The sequence below is a fragment of the Rhodotorula toruloides genome (assembly GCF_000320785.1).
Source record: "Rhodotorula toruloides NP11 unplaced genomic scaffold Scaffold15, whole genome shotgun sequence".
In the NCBI taxonomy this organism is placed as follows: domain Eukaryota; kingdom Fungi; phylum Basidiomycota; class Microbotryomycetes; order Sporidiobolales; family Sporidiobolaceae; genus Rhodotorula; species Rhodotorula toruloides.
This window is the reverse complement of record NW_015622975.1, coordinates 315979-329776: the sequence shown is the minus strand read 5'-3', so window position 1 is coordinate 329776 and position 13798 is coordinate 315979. Positions and strand designations below refer to the sequence as shown.

The 13798-nt window shown below is 62.3% G+C and overlaps 6 protein-coding genes across 6 annotated transcripts; 3 read left to right on the top strand and 3 right to left on the bottom strand.

The window, feature by feature from the left end:
* Positions 1–481: 481 nt before the first annotated feature.
* RHTO_01871 (Glycosyl hydrolase, family 88) lies at positions 482–1882 on the top strand (the record flags this gene model as incomplete). The annotated part of the gene is made up of 5 exons (XM_016415550.1): positions 482–624; positions 693–1080; positions 1142–1450; positions 1509–1718; positions 1778–1882. 5 exons carry the CDS (start codon positions 482–484, stop codon positions 1880–1882), a joined length of 1155 nt encoding a protein of 384 aa, XP_016272524.1.
* Positions 1883–2468: 586 nt separating this feature from the next.
* On the top strand, positions 2469–3410 carry RHTO_01870 (ER-to-Golgi vesicle protein transport Sft2; the record flags this gene model as incomplete). Its single annotated transcript, XM_016415549.1, has 6 exons — positions 2469–2546; positions 2662–2726; positions 2794–2975; positions 3069–3126; positions 3229–3275; positions 3349–3410. 6 exons carry the CDS (start codon positions 2469–2471, stop codon positions 3408–3410), a joined length of 492 nt encoding a protein of 163 aa, XP_016272523.1.
* A 226-nt stretch (positions 3411–3636) lies between these two features.
* Positions 3637–5155, top strand: RHTO_01869 (ubiquinol-cytochrome c reductase iron-sulfur subunit; the record flags this gene model as incomplete). Its single annotated transcript, XM_016415548.1, has 6 exons — positions 3637–3928; positions 4276–4568; positions 4638–4776; positions 4833–4903; positions 4989–5051; positions 5108–5155. 6 exons carry the CDS (start codon positions 3637–3639, stop codon positions 5153–5155), a joined length of 906 nt encoding a protein of 301 aa, XP_016272522.1.
* Positions 5156–5427: 272 nt separating this feature from the next.
* RHTO_01868 (regulatory protein cys-3, transcription factor) lies at positions 5428–7085 on the bottom strand (the record flags this gene model as incomplete). Its single annotated transcript, XM_016415547.1, has 4 exons — positions 5428–5544; positions 5612–5712; positions 5773–6912; positions 6971–7085. The coding sequence occupies 4 exons, from the start codon at positions 7083–7085 to the stop codon at positions 5428–5430; spliced, it is 1473 nt and encodes a 490-aa protein (XP_016272521.1).
* Positions 7086–7367: 282 nt separating this feature from the next.
* RHTO_01867 (set domain containing protein) lies at positions 7368–8698 on the bottom strand (the record flags this gene model as incomplete). The annotated part of the gene is made up of 5 exons (XM_016415546.1): positions 7368–7456; positions 7519–7849; positions 7909–7936; positions 8039–8053; positions 8115–8698. 5 exons carry the CDS (start codon positions 8696–8698, stop codon positions 7368–7370), a joined length of 1047 nt encoding a protein of 348 aa, XP_016272520.1.
* Positions 8699–9154: 456 nt separating this feature from the next.
* Positions 9155–13138, bottom strand: RHTO_01866 (plasma membrane H+-transporting ATPase; the record flags this gene model as incomplete). Its single annotated transcript, XM_016415545.1, has 11 exons — positions 9155–9274; positions 9333–9418; positions 9493–9541; positions 9600–9668; positions 9736–9841; positions 9910–9980; positions 10059–12150; positions 12218–12325; positions 12560–12612; positions 12746–12823; positions 12968–13138. The coding sequence occupies 11 exons, from the start codon at positions 13136–13138 to the stop codon at positions 9155–9157; spliced, it is 3003 nt and encodes a 1000-aa protein (XP_016272519.1).
* Between the last annotated feature and the right edge of the window lie 660 nt (positions 13139–13798).

Here is a 13798-nt window from a genome sequence, read left to right as displayed (position 1 = left end):
CATACAATGCCAGCATCCAGCCACAGCGCGCTTCGAGCTCCTCATTGCAACGCCCAGGACGGCCGCATGCTTCAACCACAGTAAGCATCGCGCGAGAAGCCGACTTGGGCCAGCGACTCGTCAAGCTCCAGCACCGTGCAAACGCCGAGCGCGAAGAGCGCGCTGTGCACCCGCGTTTGGTTCTGGCGCCTGCCCGTTCAGCTCGTCGAACCCGCCGTCTCCGCGACTTGGTCTGGGGCATCGCAGTCCTGATGACGCCGACTTGGCTCGCCGAGACTCGAAGTCGCAGCAGGTCTAACTCGATCAGACTGAGCCGGCTTCCGAGTGTCTTCCTCCTGCCTGTTCAAGTTCGCCGTCCGTTGTCTCCTCTCACCCGCTCCGACTCTGCTGCCTGCTCAGACTTTCACTCGTTCGTGTCGTTCGTTCACGCCTAGTGTCCTTCGTCCAGCTTGCCGGCGGAACAGCAACGTTGCTGGCAAAGATGCGGGCGATCCAGCTACTTGGCGCATTCGCTGCCGTCGCTTCTCTGACTCTCGCTGCTCCAGTCGCACTCGACTCGTCGGCGTTACCGCTCAACGTCCTGACCCTCGTCAAGCAGCGCCTGAACGAATCTGCAGGCGATACGTGCGTTCGCCGCCCTCCCTCTCGCCGCTTCTTCCTCTGATACAAGCTGATCCTTCTTGTCCGTTCAGATGGGTCGGCGGCACGCAGATGGAGGCTCTCATCGAGCTCGACTACCCCTCCCTCTCGGTCTTCTCGTCTGCGACGTACCCTCCCTCCGCTTCGGCCAAACCGACCGAACTCTCGTCGCTCGTTCACAAGTGGGCTTCCCTTCGTCCGAGCTGGACAAACCAGCTTGCGTACGAGAATGGTGGCGCAGCGGCGGATCCTGCGGCACTGGGAGTCGGCTGGCTGGTCGCAGCGGCGTTTGCGGACGACTCGACGAAGCAGACGTACTTGTCGGAGGCGGAGCAGGAGGTCAACTACCTCCTCAACTCGGTACCAAAGACGTCGGATGGCGCCATTTCGCATAGGCCAGCTGGAGAGCCGGTCTCGCTTTGGGCAGACTTCATCTCGATGGTTCGCCAACCTCTCTTCTTCTTCCTCGCTTTCGTCTCCCCTAACTCCGTCTGCTTTGCAGGTCCCTCCCTTCCTCGCCTACTACGGCGTCGTCAAGCAAGACCGCTCGCTCGTCCTCGAAGCCTACAACCAAATCAAGCTCTACCGTTCCTATCTCCGCACATCGTCCGGCTCGTGGAAACATGTCGTGCAGGGTGACTTTACCGACAGCGGTCTTTGGTCGACCGGTAACGGCTGGGCGGCGCACGGGATCGCCCGGGTGTTGGCGACGGTGCAGAAGAGTCAGTGGAACGAGACGCTCGCGAGCGAGGCGGCGGATTTTGGTGAATGGGGCGTTGAGATCGTCAAGGCTGCTTTCCAGAATGTCAAGGTGCGTCCTTTTTTGCTCAGGACGGGTGCGCACAAGCTCACTCCTTCGGCTCGCGCAGTCCGACGGCCTCCTGCCCAATTACTACGACTCGGCGTCTGGATCCTCCTTCTCCGACGCATCCGGCTCCGCTCTTCTTGCCGCTGCGGCCTACCGACTCGCACAGCTCGGCGCCTTGACCGACTCGAGCGTCATCAAGCAGGCTGCTGCCTTGCGAGCGGCGGTGAACGGGAAGGTCGACACTTCGAGCGGCTGGGTCGCGCCTGTCGTCGTGAGTCCTGCTTACTCGCTCCCAGCAGACAAACTGCAGACTGAATGGTTGGCTCGCAGAACCCGCTGTCGTTCAAGCAGCAGGCATCGCAGTCGCCCGAAGGCGAGGCGTTTGTCCTCCTCCTCCAGGCCGCCCACGAGGACTACACCTCCGCCTCGTCGTGACCGACGAGCCGTCATATACAGCGTCTTTATCTACCCTAGAGCATCGATGGCGGATCATCGAAGGAGGTCGAGACGAGGTCTTTTCGTCCTTCTCCTCCCTTGATGGTGTCCGCCTCCTTATAGATACCCTTATCTTTCTGCCGCGTCTTCGATAGTATATAGGTTTATAGAATGCAGTACAGCCGTTTCTTGCCGGAACGAACGGATTGCAGAGCTGAAGAAGTCCTCCCTCGCTTCGAACGCTTCTCCATACGCTTCCTCCTCGCCTTCTGCCCTTTTGCGCTCCTTCTGCGCTCCTGCTAGTTCTACGCCAACCTCCGCTGTCGTCGCGCACCGCAACGGAGCTCGCCAGCCAACTCGTTTCCCGCTGCGCGACTCCTCGCCAACTTTACACCTCGTCTCGCCGCTTTACAAACTGCACTGCGGCCTTCGCTGTCGAGCCAGAGCTCCACGCAACTTTCGGCAATCCCCAAGTGACGCGCAGCGGCCCTCCCATCCTCTCACTTCACCCCCTCACCTTCTCTCCATCCTCATCGCCCAACTTCGCACGACCCTCCCTCCTCGCCCTCCCAGTACTCGAGCGCACATGTCAGACTTGTGGAACAAGTGGAACCCGCTGAGTGGGAGTGAAGCGGCGGGCGTTGTGGATAACATGACGACGCAGGTGTGTGCGGGTTCTTTGGCTTGGCGTTCGAGGAGCTGTGTCTCTAGGCGGATCAGGATGCCTTGCTGTGGCAAGTCATTTTTCGCAAGCTGACGCACCGTCTCGTGCGCTCCAGGATGAATCGGCGTTCAAGTTCCTCGACCTCACAAGAACGCAACGGTTGTACGGCTTCGGCATCTGGTGTGTTGCGCTTCTCCCCATACCCCTCGCTTCCTCCGCTCTCGTGCTCACTCAACGCCGCACATAGTGTCGTAGTCGGCTTCGCCCTCTCCCTCCTCGGCGCCATCTTTTTCGCCCTAGGACAAGTCGCCCTTTTCGCAACGCTCTACGTCGTAGGCGTCGTCGCGAGTCTCGTAGGCACTGGGTTTCTGCTAGGGTTCATGAAGCAGCTGAAGATGATGTGGGATCCGGTGCGGCGGTATGCGGCGGGTGAGTCGGGGTTCTTCGTTCTTCGTTCCTTGCACTGCGCAGGTCTGTCCCGGCCATTCCCGCGAGCTATATACTGAGTCTTCCTCTTGGCAGCCATCTTCTTGCTCTGCATCGCCCTCACATTCGTCTTCGCGTTCGTGATCAGCATCGAGTGCGTCCTCATTTTTTCCTCGCTGCGCTGCTTCGTGCCGATAGCGGCGAGCCACTGCTAGCTGAGACAGACATGACTGACCGCTCACGCCCTCTACTGCAGCGTGCTGGTCATTGTCTTTGCGGTCTGCACCTACCTCGCCTACGCATGTGAGCCTCCCCTCTCGTTTCTCCTCCTCCCCGTCTCCCCCTCATTGACTGAACTCCCCGCACCGCTGCACAGGGTACTCGCTCAGCTACATCCCATACGCACGAACACTCGCCAAGAAGATGTGGCCGTTCTGAGGAGGAGACGTTCGCTGGGTTTGGTTGGTTCTCGCTCGCCTCGTCGGGTCGCTGTTGTTCCACGGACACTTTGCATTGCATTTCGGTCGTTTCCAGGGTCCTGTCGAGCTGCACAGTGCCCTCCTGGTGCCCCTCGAGAGTGATGCGAGGTGTCCAATCCACGGCCACACAGCAGCACTTGGCCTCGTCGCCTCGCTTCCGAGTTGCTGCTTCACCCGCTCGCACGATGTCACTCACGCGCAAGGCCATCACGCTCGCACCGTCGGCGTACTCGCTCGCCTCGGGCGTCCCCGCCGCGCGCGCGCTCAACCTCGCCGCCAAAGGTGAGCCCGCTGCTCACGGCCACGGCGGACACGGCGCCGCCGGTCCGCGCGCAGACAAGCCCGCTGCGTTCGCGGGCAGGACCACCGTAGGACCCTTTGGCATCACCAGCCAGTCCCGCGTCAACGGTGAGTCGCCGTTTGAGGGCGGCGTCGAGCAGGGGATGGGATCGGACGGGGCGGCGCGAATCGCAACGGGTCGCAGGGCTGGCGGGGCGCTCGCTAAGGTCTGAGAAGGCAGCTGAGGGCTGGAGAGAGGGCACGGCGTTGTCGGCAGGCCTCCAGGAGGTCCGGTCCCGTCGAGATGGTTTCGTCGAGGAGGGGGTCGGGCGAAGCGGTGTGGACGGGCGACGGCATGGGCTGGGGCTGCTCTGAGGGTGCGAGGACTGTGGCAGGGCATCCTGGAGTGCTGACAGGTCTCGGGTGGACCGCCTGCTGTTGATTCCGACCTGGCTCTCCTCGTCCATCTCGCTCGACTCGGCTTCATCAGGACTGCGCTGTTTGCGTCGAGAGGCTTTCTACTGACATTCATTGTACCCTTACAGCCTCCGCCGTCTCGCCCTTCCAGTCTCGCTCCCTCTCGACCTCGGCCAAGACCCTCGATGCCGCGTCGCAGGTTCCCGACTTCTCCAAGTACACCAAGGCGACGACCCCCGACTCCGGCCGCGCCTTCTCCTACTTCATGGTCGGAACGATGGGACTTGTCACCGCTGCTGGTGCCAAGTCGACCGTCACCGACTTCTTGACCAACATGTCGGCTTCGTCCGACGTTCTTGCGTTGGCCAAGGTCGAGGTTGACCTCTCCACCATCCCCGAGGGCAAGAACGTCATCATCAAGGTGCGTCGCTCGCATTGCCCCTTAACCTCTCGTGCGCGAGACTGACTGGATTGCCGGTCGCGTTCACAGTGGCGCGGCAAGCCCGTCTTCATCCGCCACCGTACCGCCGGCGAGATTGAGGAGGCCAACAAGGTCGACGTCTCCAAGCTCCGCGACCCGCAGAAGGACTCGGAGCGCGTCAAGAAGCCCGAGTGGCTCATCATGCTCGGTTCGTCCCGCTTCCGCTTTTCTCGTCAGACTTTCGCTCACTTTGTTCGCGAGTAGGTGTTTGCACGCACTTGGGATGCGTTCCTATCGGAGAGGCTGGCGACTACGGAGGATGGTACTGCCCTTGCGTGCGTTTTCTCCGCACCTTGAGCTCGTCGCTGAGGCTCTCCGCTAACTTCCTTCCTCCCTTCTTCTGCGCTTTCGCACACGCAGCACGGTTCGCACTATGACATTTCAGGACGAGCACGCAAGGGTCCTGCGCCCCTCAACCTCGAGGTCCGTCTTGCCCTTTCCTTCGACCAACCTCCTTGCTCACCTTCGCGCCCGTGCAGATCCCCGAATACGACTTCCCCGAGGACAGCAAGGTTGTTATCGGTTAAGCGCGGGTTGCGAGAATTCGAGCTGGAGCGGGAGAGGAGACGTAGACCTCGTGATTTGGGAGGCGAAAACGAGGGTTGTTCAGTCCGTTTCTTCCTTGCGCTGCTACACGCTACTGTGCAGTCTGCGTGTGCTTGTCTTGTTCACTGCTGTGATCGGAGCTTGCCAGGCGTCGCCTATCATCCTCGCTTTTGAGCAACTCTCGCTCGGGTCGACTTCACTGGTCACGAAAAACGCTGTACACGTCTCTACTCCTCTACGCCTCTAGCTACTCCTACCGAAACGCCGCCGACCCACCGCTCGCCTGATACCGCAACGCATCTAGCACTCGCGGGTTGACCTCGGCCTTCTCAGCGACAATATCCCTGAGCCATCGATTTTCATTCGTGAGCTAAGTTAGATCCGCGAAGCTCGTCAGCTAAACTGAAGGAGAGGGTCGGCGGGAAGGAGGAGCGCACCGAGTCCTTCTCTTTCTCGAGAGTTGCGAGTCGTTCGCGAAGCTGTGCGCTCGTCTGCTGCAACTCGGCGTCTCGAAGCTTCTTCTTCGCTCGAAAGCGTGCTGAGCCGACACAATCAATCAGCACGAAGCAGGAAAGGAGAGGCAAAAGGCCCAACGCACCGCTCGCCTCGGTATTCCTCCTCCGCTTGTCGTCCTCAATCTCCTCGGGCGTCATCAACTCCTTCGGCTTACTCGGACCCGTCGAGCCCCTCCTCAAACTTCCCTCCTCGCTTCCGCTCAGCGATCCAGCGCGAGTCTCCCGTCCGCCTTCCTCGCCCAAGTCCGCAGCTTCCGCAAGAGCGGCTCGACCGCGCGCTCCGGCGTTTGCGCGGCTACTGCGTCGGGTGGGCGTTGCCCCTTGGGACGAGGAGAGCTGAGAGCGCTGGGTGGGCGAGCTGGAGCGCGAAGCTGGAGCGGAGTTCTCGACAGGCGGGAGAAAGGGGACGGCGCGGGTCGAGGGCGAGTCGATCGAGAGCGAGCCAGTGAAAGATGAGAGTGAGCGGTCGAGAGAGGGGCGGTCGTGTGGTGAAGCTAAAGGGAGGTGGTTGACTTGCGGGACGAGGGTGGAGATGGGAGGAAGCGAAAAGGCGGCGGAGGAAGGCGGTGAAGGCTGACTACCTTGAGGGTAGAGAGCAGACCAGTCAAGGTACGGCGAGGCGCTGGAGGATGAAGGAAGACCTCCGAGTGCACCCAATGCTGCGCTGGTTTGGTCGAACGGATAGGCGGATGGCGTCCCGAGCGGCGATCCCAACGGCGAGGCGCTGTTGAACACCGTCGAGGTCCACAGGTCGAGCGAGGCTTGTGCGGCGGCGAGCTCGTCCGCTGTGATCGACGAGTCGCCCAGCGAGTCTCGACGGAGCTCGTTGAGGCCGAAGATATTAGGTTGCGGAATTGGTCCAAAACCGCTCATCGTCGCGTCGACGCCTTGTAGAGGAAGGAGTGGATGGGCCGGCGACGGCTGCTGGTCTAGGGAGGATAGGGAAGGGTAGAGGCTGCCGTCGAGGGGATGAGGGTGCGGCAACGGGCCGCCGTGTTTGCGCCCCGGGGAGACAGGCGCGACGCTGCCGCCCAAGGCTGCCGTCTGACGTGCGACGAGAGACTGCAAGAGAGCGAGTTGTCGCAACCTTGCGATGGGGTGAGCCGCGTCGCCTCCCAGCTGAGGGAGCGTCTGGTCCGCCAGCGCCGCAGCGGTCTGGGCAGGCGGTGTTGCAGCGTGTGCGATATCTGCTCTTGGGGCGTTCGGCGGGCGACTTAGCCGACCTGTGAGAACCCATTGTCAGCGAAGGAAGCGCGAGTCGGCGAGAGAAGGTGAACTCACTTGCGCCTGAATCGCTCCGCAGCAAAGACGCGGCCTCAGACTCGTTCAGTGAGGATGCTGGTAAGCCGGGATTCGCACGAGCAGCAGCAGACGAGGCAGACGAGCCCGCCGACATCGACGAAGGTCAAGTCTCGTCTCAACCTGGGCTGGCGATGACGAGAACAGCAGGAAGAGCGGTGCAAGCTGTCGACATTTCCCGCATACGTCGGCAGCGGATGGCGTTCGGGCGCGAGAGCGGGAGCGCCATGTCGCGAGAGTGAGCGTGCGATGGCGAGCGAGGTCAGTCCCGTAGCGAATGCTGCGGAGCGAGAGTGCGAAGGAGGTGCAGAGTCGCTGTGCTGTACGTCGAGCGGCTGTATGAAGAGTTGCAATGTACGAGATGGTGCGTCGACGAGGACTAGGATGAGGCGGAAAGAGGAGTCGAGCCCTGGGCAGGCGAGAGCATGGTGCGGAAGACGGCAAAGGCGTGGTTGAAGCTCGGGTCGCCTGCACAAAGTCCGTCAGCACGACTAGAAGGACATGCATTGTACGTGAGAGTGAGCGCGCACCGAAGTCAGGCAACCCTCGGTAGCCCTCCTCGTCGAGCAACTGCTGTATCCGCGTCATCTTCGCCCAGTTCGCCTCCCTGTTCCCGCCTCCAGCTCGGAACGACCCACTGATCGCCTTGATCTCCCTTCGTCGGCTGTCGCTCAGCTCAACCTCGGCGGGCGAGGCGGCGCAAACGGGACAGAGGCAGCGGTCGAAGCCGAACGAGGTTCGCAGCTTCTGTCTTCGCTCGAGGGCGGAGGCGGTAATGAGGGATGGGACATATTCGATGGTGATCTCGGTGCCGGCGGGGATATCGGTGATGGCGTAGACTTCCATGCGGAAGGTGATGAACTGCGGAGAGAAGGCGGTCAGTCCTGCGGCGGAAGCGATGGCGAGGAGAAATCACTCACATTCATTGCTTGAGCGGCATTTGGTGCGCTGTGGTACAGTACGGGTGTGTCAGCCGCTGAAAGCGTTGCCAAGGTCGCTAGCACTCGTCGAGCAACTTCAGCTAGTCGACCATCGCTCGTCAAGGCTCACCAGCTATGATTGATCCTGCAGATCGACGAGAGTCAGGACCAAGACTGCTGCGTCAAGGAAGAACATCGCAACGCACCGCGCAATCCTCGGGAACACCATCGCGACGCTCTTGCCCATCATCGAGCCGTCCGCGGCCGGCAACGGGATCGAAAACCCATTCGTCGCCCTCCTCGCCCTAATCTCATCCAGATTCGTCACTCCTCCACTCCCGTCCGTCCTCGCGAGCGCCATGAACGCCGCCTGCTCCTGCTCCGACATGGCCTCGAACAACCGCTTCGCCTCTTCCGCGCTGATGTTGTTCGGCCAGCAGCACAACGGGCGCTCGGAGATCAGCCTCTCGCCCCGCTTGATGTCTCTCGCAGCGACCGCTCCGAACCCCTTGTCGCCGAACGACTCGACCTTCCAAGGCGGACAATGCAGGGTCTTCTCGTCGTCCGACTCGTCGATGGCGGCATGAGCGAGGAGGACGCCGAAGAGGAGAGGGAGGAGGTCTGGCGCGACAGATGGGACGTGGTTGGCGGCGAGATCGGTTGCGGAAGCTGCAGCTGATGAGGACGACGAGGACCAGAAGAAGGACCGCCGCGGGGCTGGGACTGCTCGAGGCGCGGTCCTGAGAGGTGTGATGCGCGGCCTGCACGCTCGAGCAGCCGAACGAAACATGATGAGGCGTAAAGAGCGGAGTTGCGGAAGTCGAGGACAGGAGCAGACAGTCGGCGGCGGCGATGGCGACGGCGGTGAACGGATGGCTCGAGCAGCAGTACTGTGCTAGCAGGCACACGAGCAGACAAGCGACAGGCCAAGCGAAGCGAAGCGAAGCGGCGGGACGGGTAGACAGACCAACTTGCTCTCCTCTCCTCTCCTCCTCTCACGGCGAACGAACGATGTGCGAAGAACCAGTCTTTGTGTACTCTAGGAACTTGTGTGAGTCTGATATTAACGACGAGAGAGCGAGAGAGAGAGAGCACGCGGAGAGACGAGCGGATGTGAGGGGGGGAATATGCGAAGGCGAGAGCGAGGGGGAGACGACGGGGATGGAGGGGACTAACGATGAAAGGGAAAAGCGGGAGAAAGGCGAAAGGAACTGGAGCCGAATCGCAGTCTAGGCGAAGCACAGGCTTATGCGCGGAGGGCGGCGCCAGAGGCGGACGCCTGGTGACTGCCGAACCTTTGGAGGTCTTGGTTACTAACATGCACCTTGCGTCCGAGGCCAACAGAGCGCTGCGCGCGGCGGAGGAACTGTAGACGGAAGAGAGTGAGCAACAGAGGAGCAGGAGATGGTCGGGGACCGACGTACCGAAGTGCGGTTCGAGTAGAGCGACTCGTGACGGGACTGGGTGCGGGTCATGGGGACACCCTCGACCGGCTTGATGGCCTGAGGAGCTGTTGCGGGGAACAGAGACCATGGTCAGCAACCAAGATGGGCGAGGAGGCGAAGAGATGGAGTCGGGACGCACTCTTTCCGCGACGACGGTTCCAGGCGCGGACACCAGCGCGAACACCGAACTGCGCGTAGAGCACTCGTCAGCATCGTGCGAGCGCCAGGAAGCAAAGGGAGACGCACCTTGACAAAGTCGAGCGGGAAGAACCAGATGATGTTCCAGATCCAGGTGATGCCGATCCATCCGCCCGACTGTTGCGTCGTTCACGAGCGTCAGCGCGTGTGTGATGGAGCAGAAGAAGGACGAGGCAAGACGCACAACACCGCGAACGTTGGTGAAGCCCCAGTTGCCGTAGGCAGCAATGATCGACGAGATGAGCTGGGCCAAGCAGAACGCGAGGAACAACGCAACCGACGGGCGCTCCCTGCACGAGCGAGGACGAATCTCAGTTAGCACGAGGAAGGGAGGAGACGAGGAGGACCGTCGACGCACATGAAGAAGAACGAGTGCGAGCGAGTGACAAAGATGAGCGCCTGCGAGATCTGAGCGACCTGGAGGTAGATCTGCACGAGCGGGGGGAACGAGCGCGAGTCAGCACGGAAGCGCGAGGGCGAGGGAGGAAGCGCGCGCGCGCGACGCACGATCATGTGGACGTCGGGGTCGTTGTGGTCGGTGATGTCGTTGACGCCAAACTTGCGGGTGAAGAAAGTGGTGTAGATGATCACGCAGTAGAAGGCGATCGTGCCGGCAGCGAGGTAGAGACCGTAGGCGAACGCGTACGTGAAGATCTCGCCGAGGTCCCACGAGTCGGGCGTGGTCGAGGGCAAGACGCGGTCGAGCGAGAGGGTCATGATGGTACCGTCGTTGAGGAGGGCAATGATCAAAACCATGAACGGCGGGAAGTCGAACTGGAACGCAAAGGCCATGACGGCGAAACCGACGACGATACGGATCGTGACGGCGCAGGCGTAGATCGAGTAGTTGCGCATGCGCTGGAAGATGACGCGCGACTGGCGGATGGCGTGGACGATGGTCGAGAGACCGGGCTCGGTGAGGACGATGTCGGCGGCGCCACGGGCGGCGTCGGTCGCGCCCTCGACGGCGATACCGACGTTGGCGCGCGAGAGCGCGGGCGCGTCGTTCGCGCCGTCGCCAGTCATGGCGCAGAGGTGGCCGAGACCCTGGAGGCGCTTGACAATCTCGTACTTGTGCTCGGGGAAGACACCGGCGAAACCGTCGGCGTCGAGGATCATCTCGTCGAGGTTCATGTGCTTGCCGCCCTCGGGGAAGCCGCCGGTCTGGAGGACCTTGGCGGGGTACATGTGGTCACCGAGTCCGAGACGACGTCCAGTCTCCTTGGCGATGGCGAGCTGGTCACCGGTGACCATCTTGACGCGGACGCCGAGGGCGATGGCCTCGTCGATAGTCTGCTTGGTGTCGTCGCGGGGCGGGTCAAAGATGGCGAGGAGGCCGATCAACTCGAAACCGTTTCCGGGCTCGTCCTTGTTGCCCGAGGGGACGTCCTCGACGGCGACGGCGAGGGCGCGGAGTCCACGCGCGGCGTACTCCTCGACGTCCTTCTCGAGCTGGTCCTCGACCTCGGCCGTCTTGTTGCGCGAGCAGAGCTCGATGATGATGCCCGTCATGCCCTTGGTCGCGCGCTTCATCTCGCCCGTCGCGTCAACGGTGTAGGTGATCTCGGTGCGCTTGTCGACGGGGTTGAACGGCTTGAAGTCGAGGAGCTTGATGCCGGCGCGGGCGTCGGCGACGGAAGGGAGCGCGCCGGTAACGCACGTGTCGATGGCGTCCATGTTCTCGGTGCGCGAGGCGTACGCGGCGTAGAGGATGACCTCGTCGGCGTTGAAGCTCGAGTACGTCTTGAGGGTCGACTTGTCGATCGTGAGCTTGTTGGTGGTGAGCGTGCCCGTCTTGTCCGAGCAGAGGATCGTGACACCGGCGAGCTCCTCGATGGCGGTGATGCGGGTGACGATGGCCTTGTACTTGGCGAGCTGCTGGGCGCCGACGGCGAGCGTGACCGACAAGACGGTGGGCATGGCGATGGGGATGCCACCGATCAAGAGGACGAGGATGTTGTCGAGTCCGCGGCGGTACGAGTAGTGGAAGCGCGGGTAGAGGATGAGAATCTCGAGGAGGATAAAGATGCCGATCGAGACGAGGCAGAAGAGACCGATCTGGGCGAGGATCTGCTGCAAGTGGCCGGTCGAGTCGTCGTCGGCGCCGACGAGGGACGCGGCGCGACCAAAGAACGTGTTGGCGCCCGTGGCGATGACGACGCCCTCGGCCTCACCCTGCTTGCAGATGGACGACGAGAAGCACTGGTCTCCGACCTTCTTGCCCTGCGGGAGCGACTCGCCCGTGAGACCGGCCTGGTCGATCGAGACGTTGATGGCGTCGTAGAGGCGGCAGTCGGCGGGGACGATGTCGCCAATCTTGAACGAGATGACGTCTCCCGGGACGAGGTCGGACGACTCAATTTCGATCCAGGTGCCGTCGCGCTTGCACTTGGCCTTGGGCGCGAGCGACTCCATGAGCGCCTTGACGGCGTTGCCGGCCGAGCGCTCCTCGTAGAAACCGATGGTCGAGTTGATGAACAAGAGGAGGACGATGCCGACAAAGTCCTGCCAGTCGGGCGCGCGGCCCTCACCGTTCGAGAGCGCGATGGCGACGAGCGCGGCGCCCTCCATGACCCACGAGAGCGGGTTCCACATGAAGCTGCGCGCGGCACAACAACGTCGTCAGCATGCCGTTCAGAACGTTCAGGCGGTAGCAGGTAACTCACGAGAGGAACTGAAGGAGGACCGAGGTCTCCTTGTGCTCGAGCTTGTTGGGGCCAAAGATGCCGCGACGGCGCTCGGCCTCGGCGTTGGTGAGACCGTCCTCCTTGCACCTGTTGGGCACGGTACGAGGGCATTGTCAGTCGAGCTGAGCCACAGGCCGAGCAAGAGCGGGCTCGTGTTGTGCAGCCAATCAGGCAAGCCCGACGCCCCGCGAATCCCCTCGTCGCGCGCCGTCCAAACACCCCTCACGCCGTGATTCAACATGCTCAGACACCGTGTCCAGTACCGCAGGGACTTTCTCGAGGCCGGGCGAGCTGAGCGAGGGGGGAGAGCGAGCGACTCACTGGAGGAGGGTCCAGACGTCCTCCATCTCGACCTGCTCGAGGTCGACCTTGTCCTGCAGGGCATCGCACAGTGCCGCAGTATCGCACACGAGTGGGAAGGACGGCGCAAGGAGGTGGAAAGGAGGCGAGACAGGAGTCAGCGAGGCTGGCTCGTCATCGAGGGGTGCGAGGGGGACGCAGGCGCACCTTGTCGTACAAGTCCTCGGCCTTGAGCTCGATGGTGCTCATGTCGACGAGGGCATGCTTGACCTCGCGCTCCTCCTCCTGCACGGTCGAACGAGCGAGAATCGCGCGAGATCCGGACGAGTTGAGCGAGCGCGGGATTTCGAGGGTGGGTGGGCCAAAACAAACCGTTTCCTCGCGTCAGTGCCGGCTCTTCTTGCGTGGAAAGAGTGATTGTGTACGCACAAAGGTCTTGTCGAAGCGACCGGCCTTCTTCTCGGTGGGAGCGGCGGGTGCGGCGCCCTCCTGCTGGGGAGCAGCCGCGGTGGCCTGGGCGGCGGCGGGAGGCGCGGCGTGCTTCTCCTCGACGACCTCAGGTTGAGCGCCGTGCTCGTTGTTGTGCAACGGAGCCGACATGGCCGAGTGTTGCGCAGAGTTGTCGGGTGAAGAAGAAGAAGAGAAAGAGGGAAAGAGAGAGAGCGAGGCGGGCTGGCTGGCTGGATGCGGGCGAGGCCGAAGTTGGGCTCGAGTGCCTTGCTCTTTCGTACGGGGGTTCAGAAAGAGTGGGAGACGCTCTTCTGGAGTCAAGAACAAGAGCAAGAGAGAGAGAAAGAGCAGCACCCGTCTCGCTCAGCTCGCGCCGACGCCGACCTCCTCTTCGACCCCCAGCGCACCCGCGCTCGGCGGACGGACTCTCTCCCTCGCACATTTTCGCACCCCGCCCTCACTTCGCAGTTTCGCACACTACTGTACGCTGGCCCCAGCTCTCTCACCTCGCCATGACGGAGCCACTCCTCGGACTCAGCACTTCGGCGCGAGGGACTCGGGCACAGTTCACTCTCCCTCGCACTCTCTCTCTCAGCTGCGCCACTCTCTCACTCCTGCTCGAGAGTGCACTCTCCTCTCGCTTCCCACTGCTGCGATAGATAACGCGGATCCCGGGGCAACAGACGGCGCGAGCGAAACCCCTCTCGCTCTTCTCGTCCTTTTCGCTCAAGCAAGCGCTCACTGTGCTCCGTTGGTTGCGCTCTTCTCGTGCACTCACAGCCTCCCTTGGCTCGGGCTGGCTAACTCAGC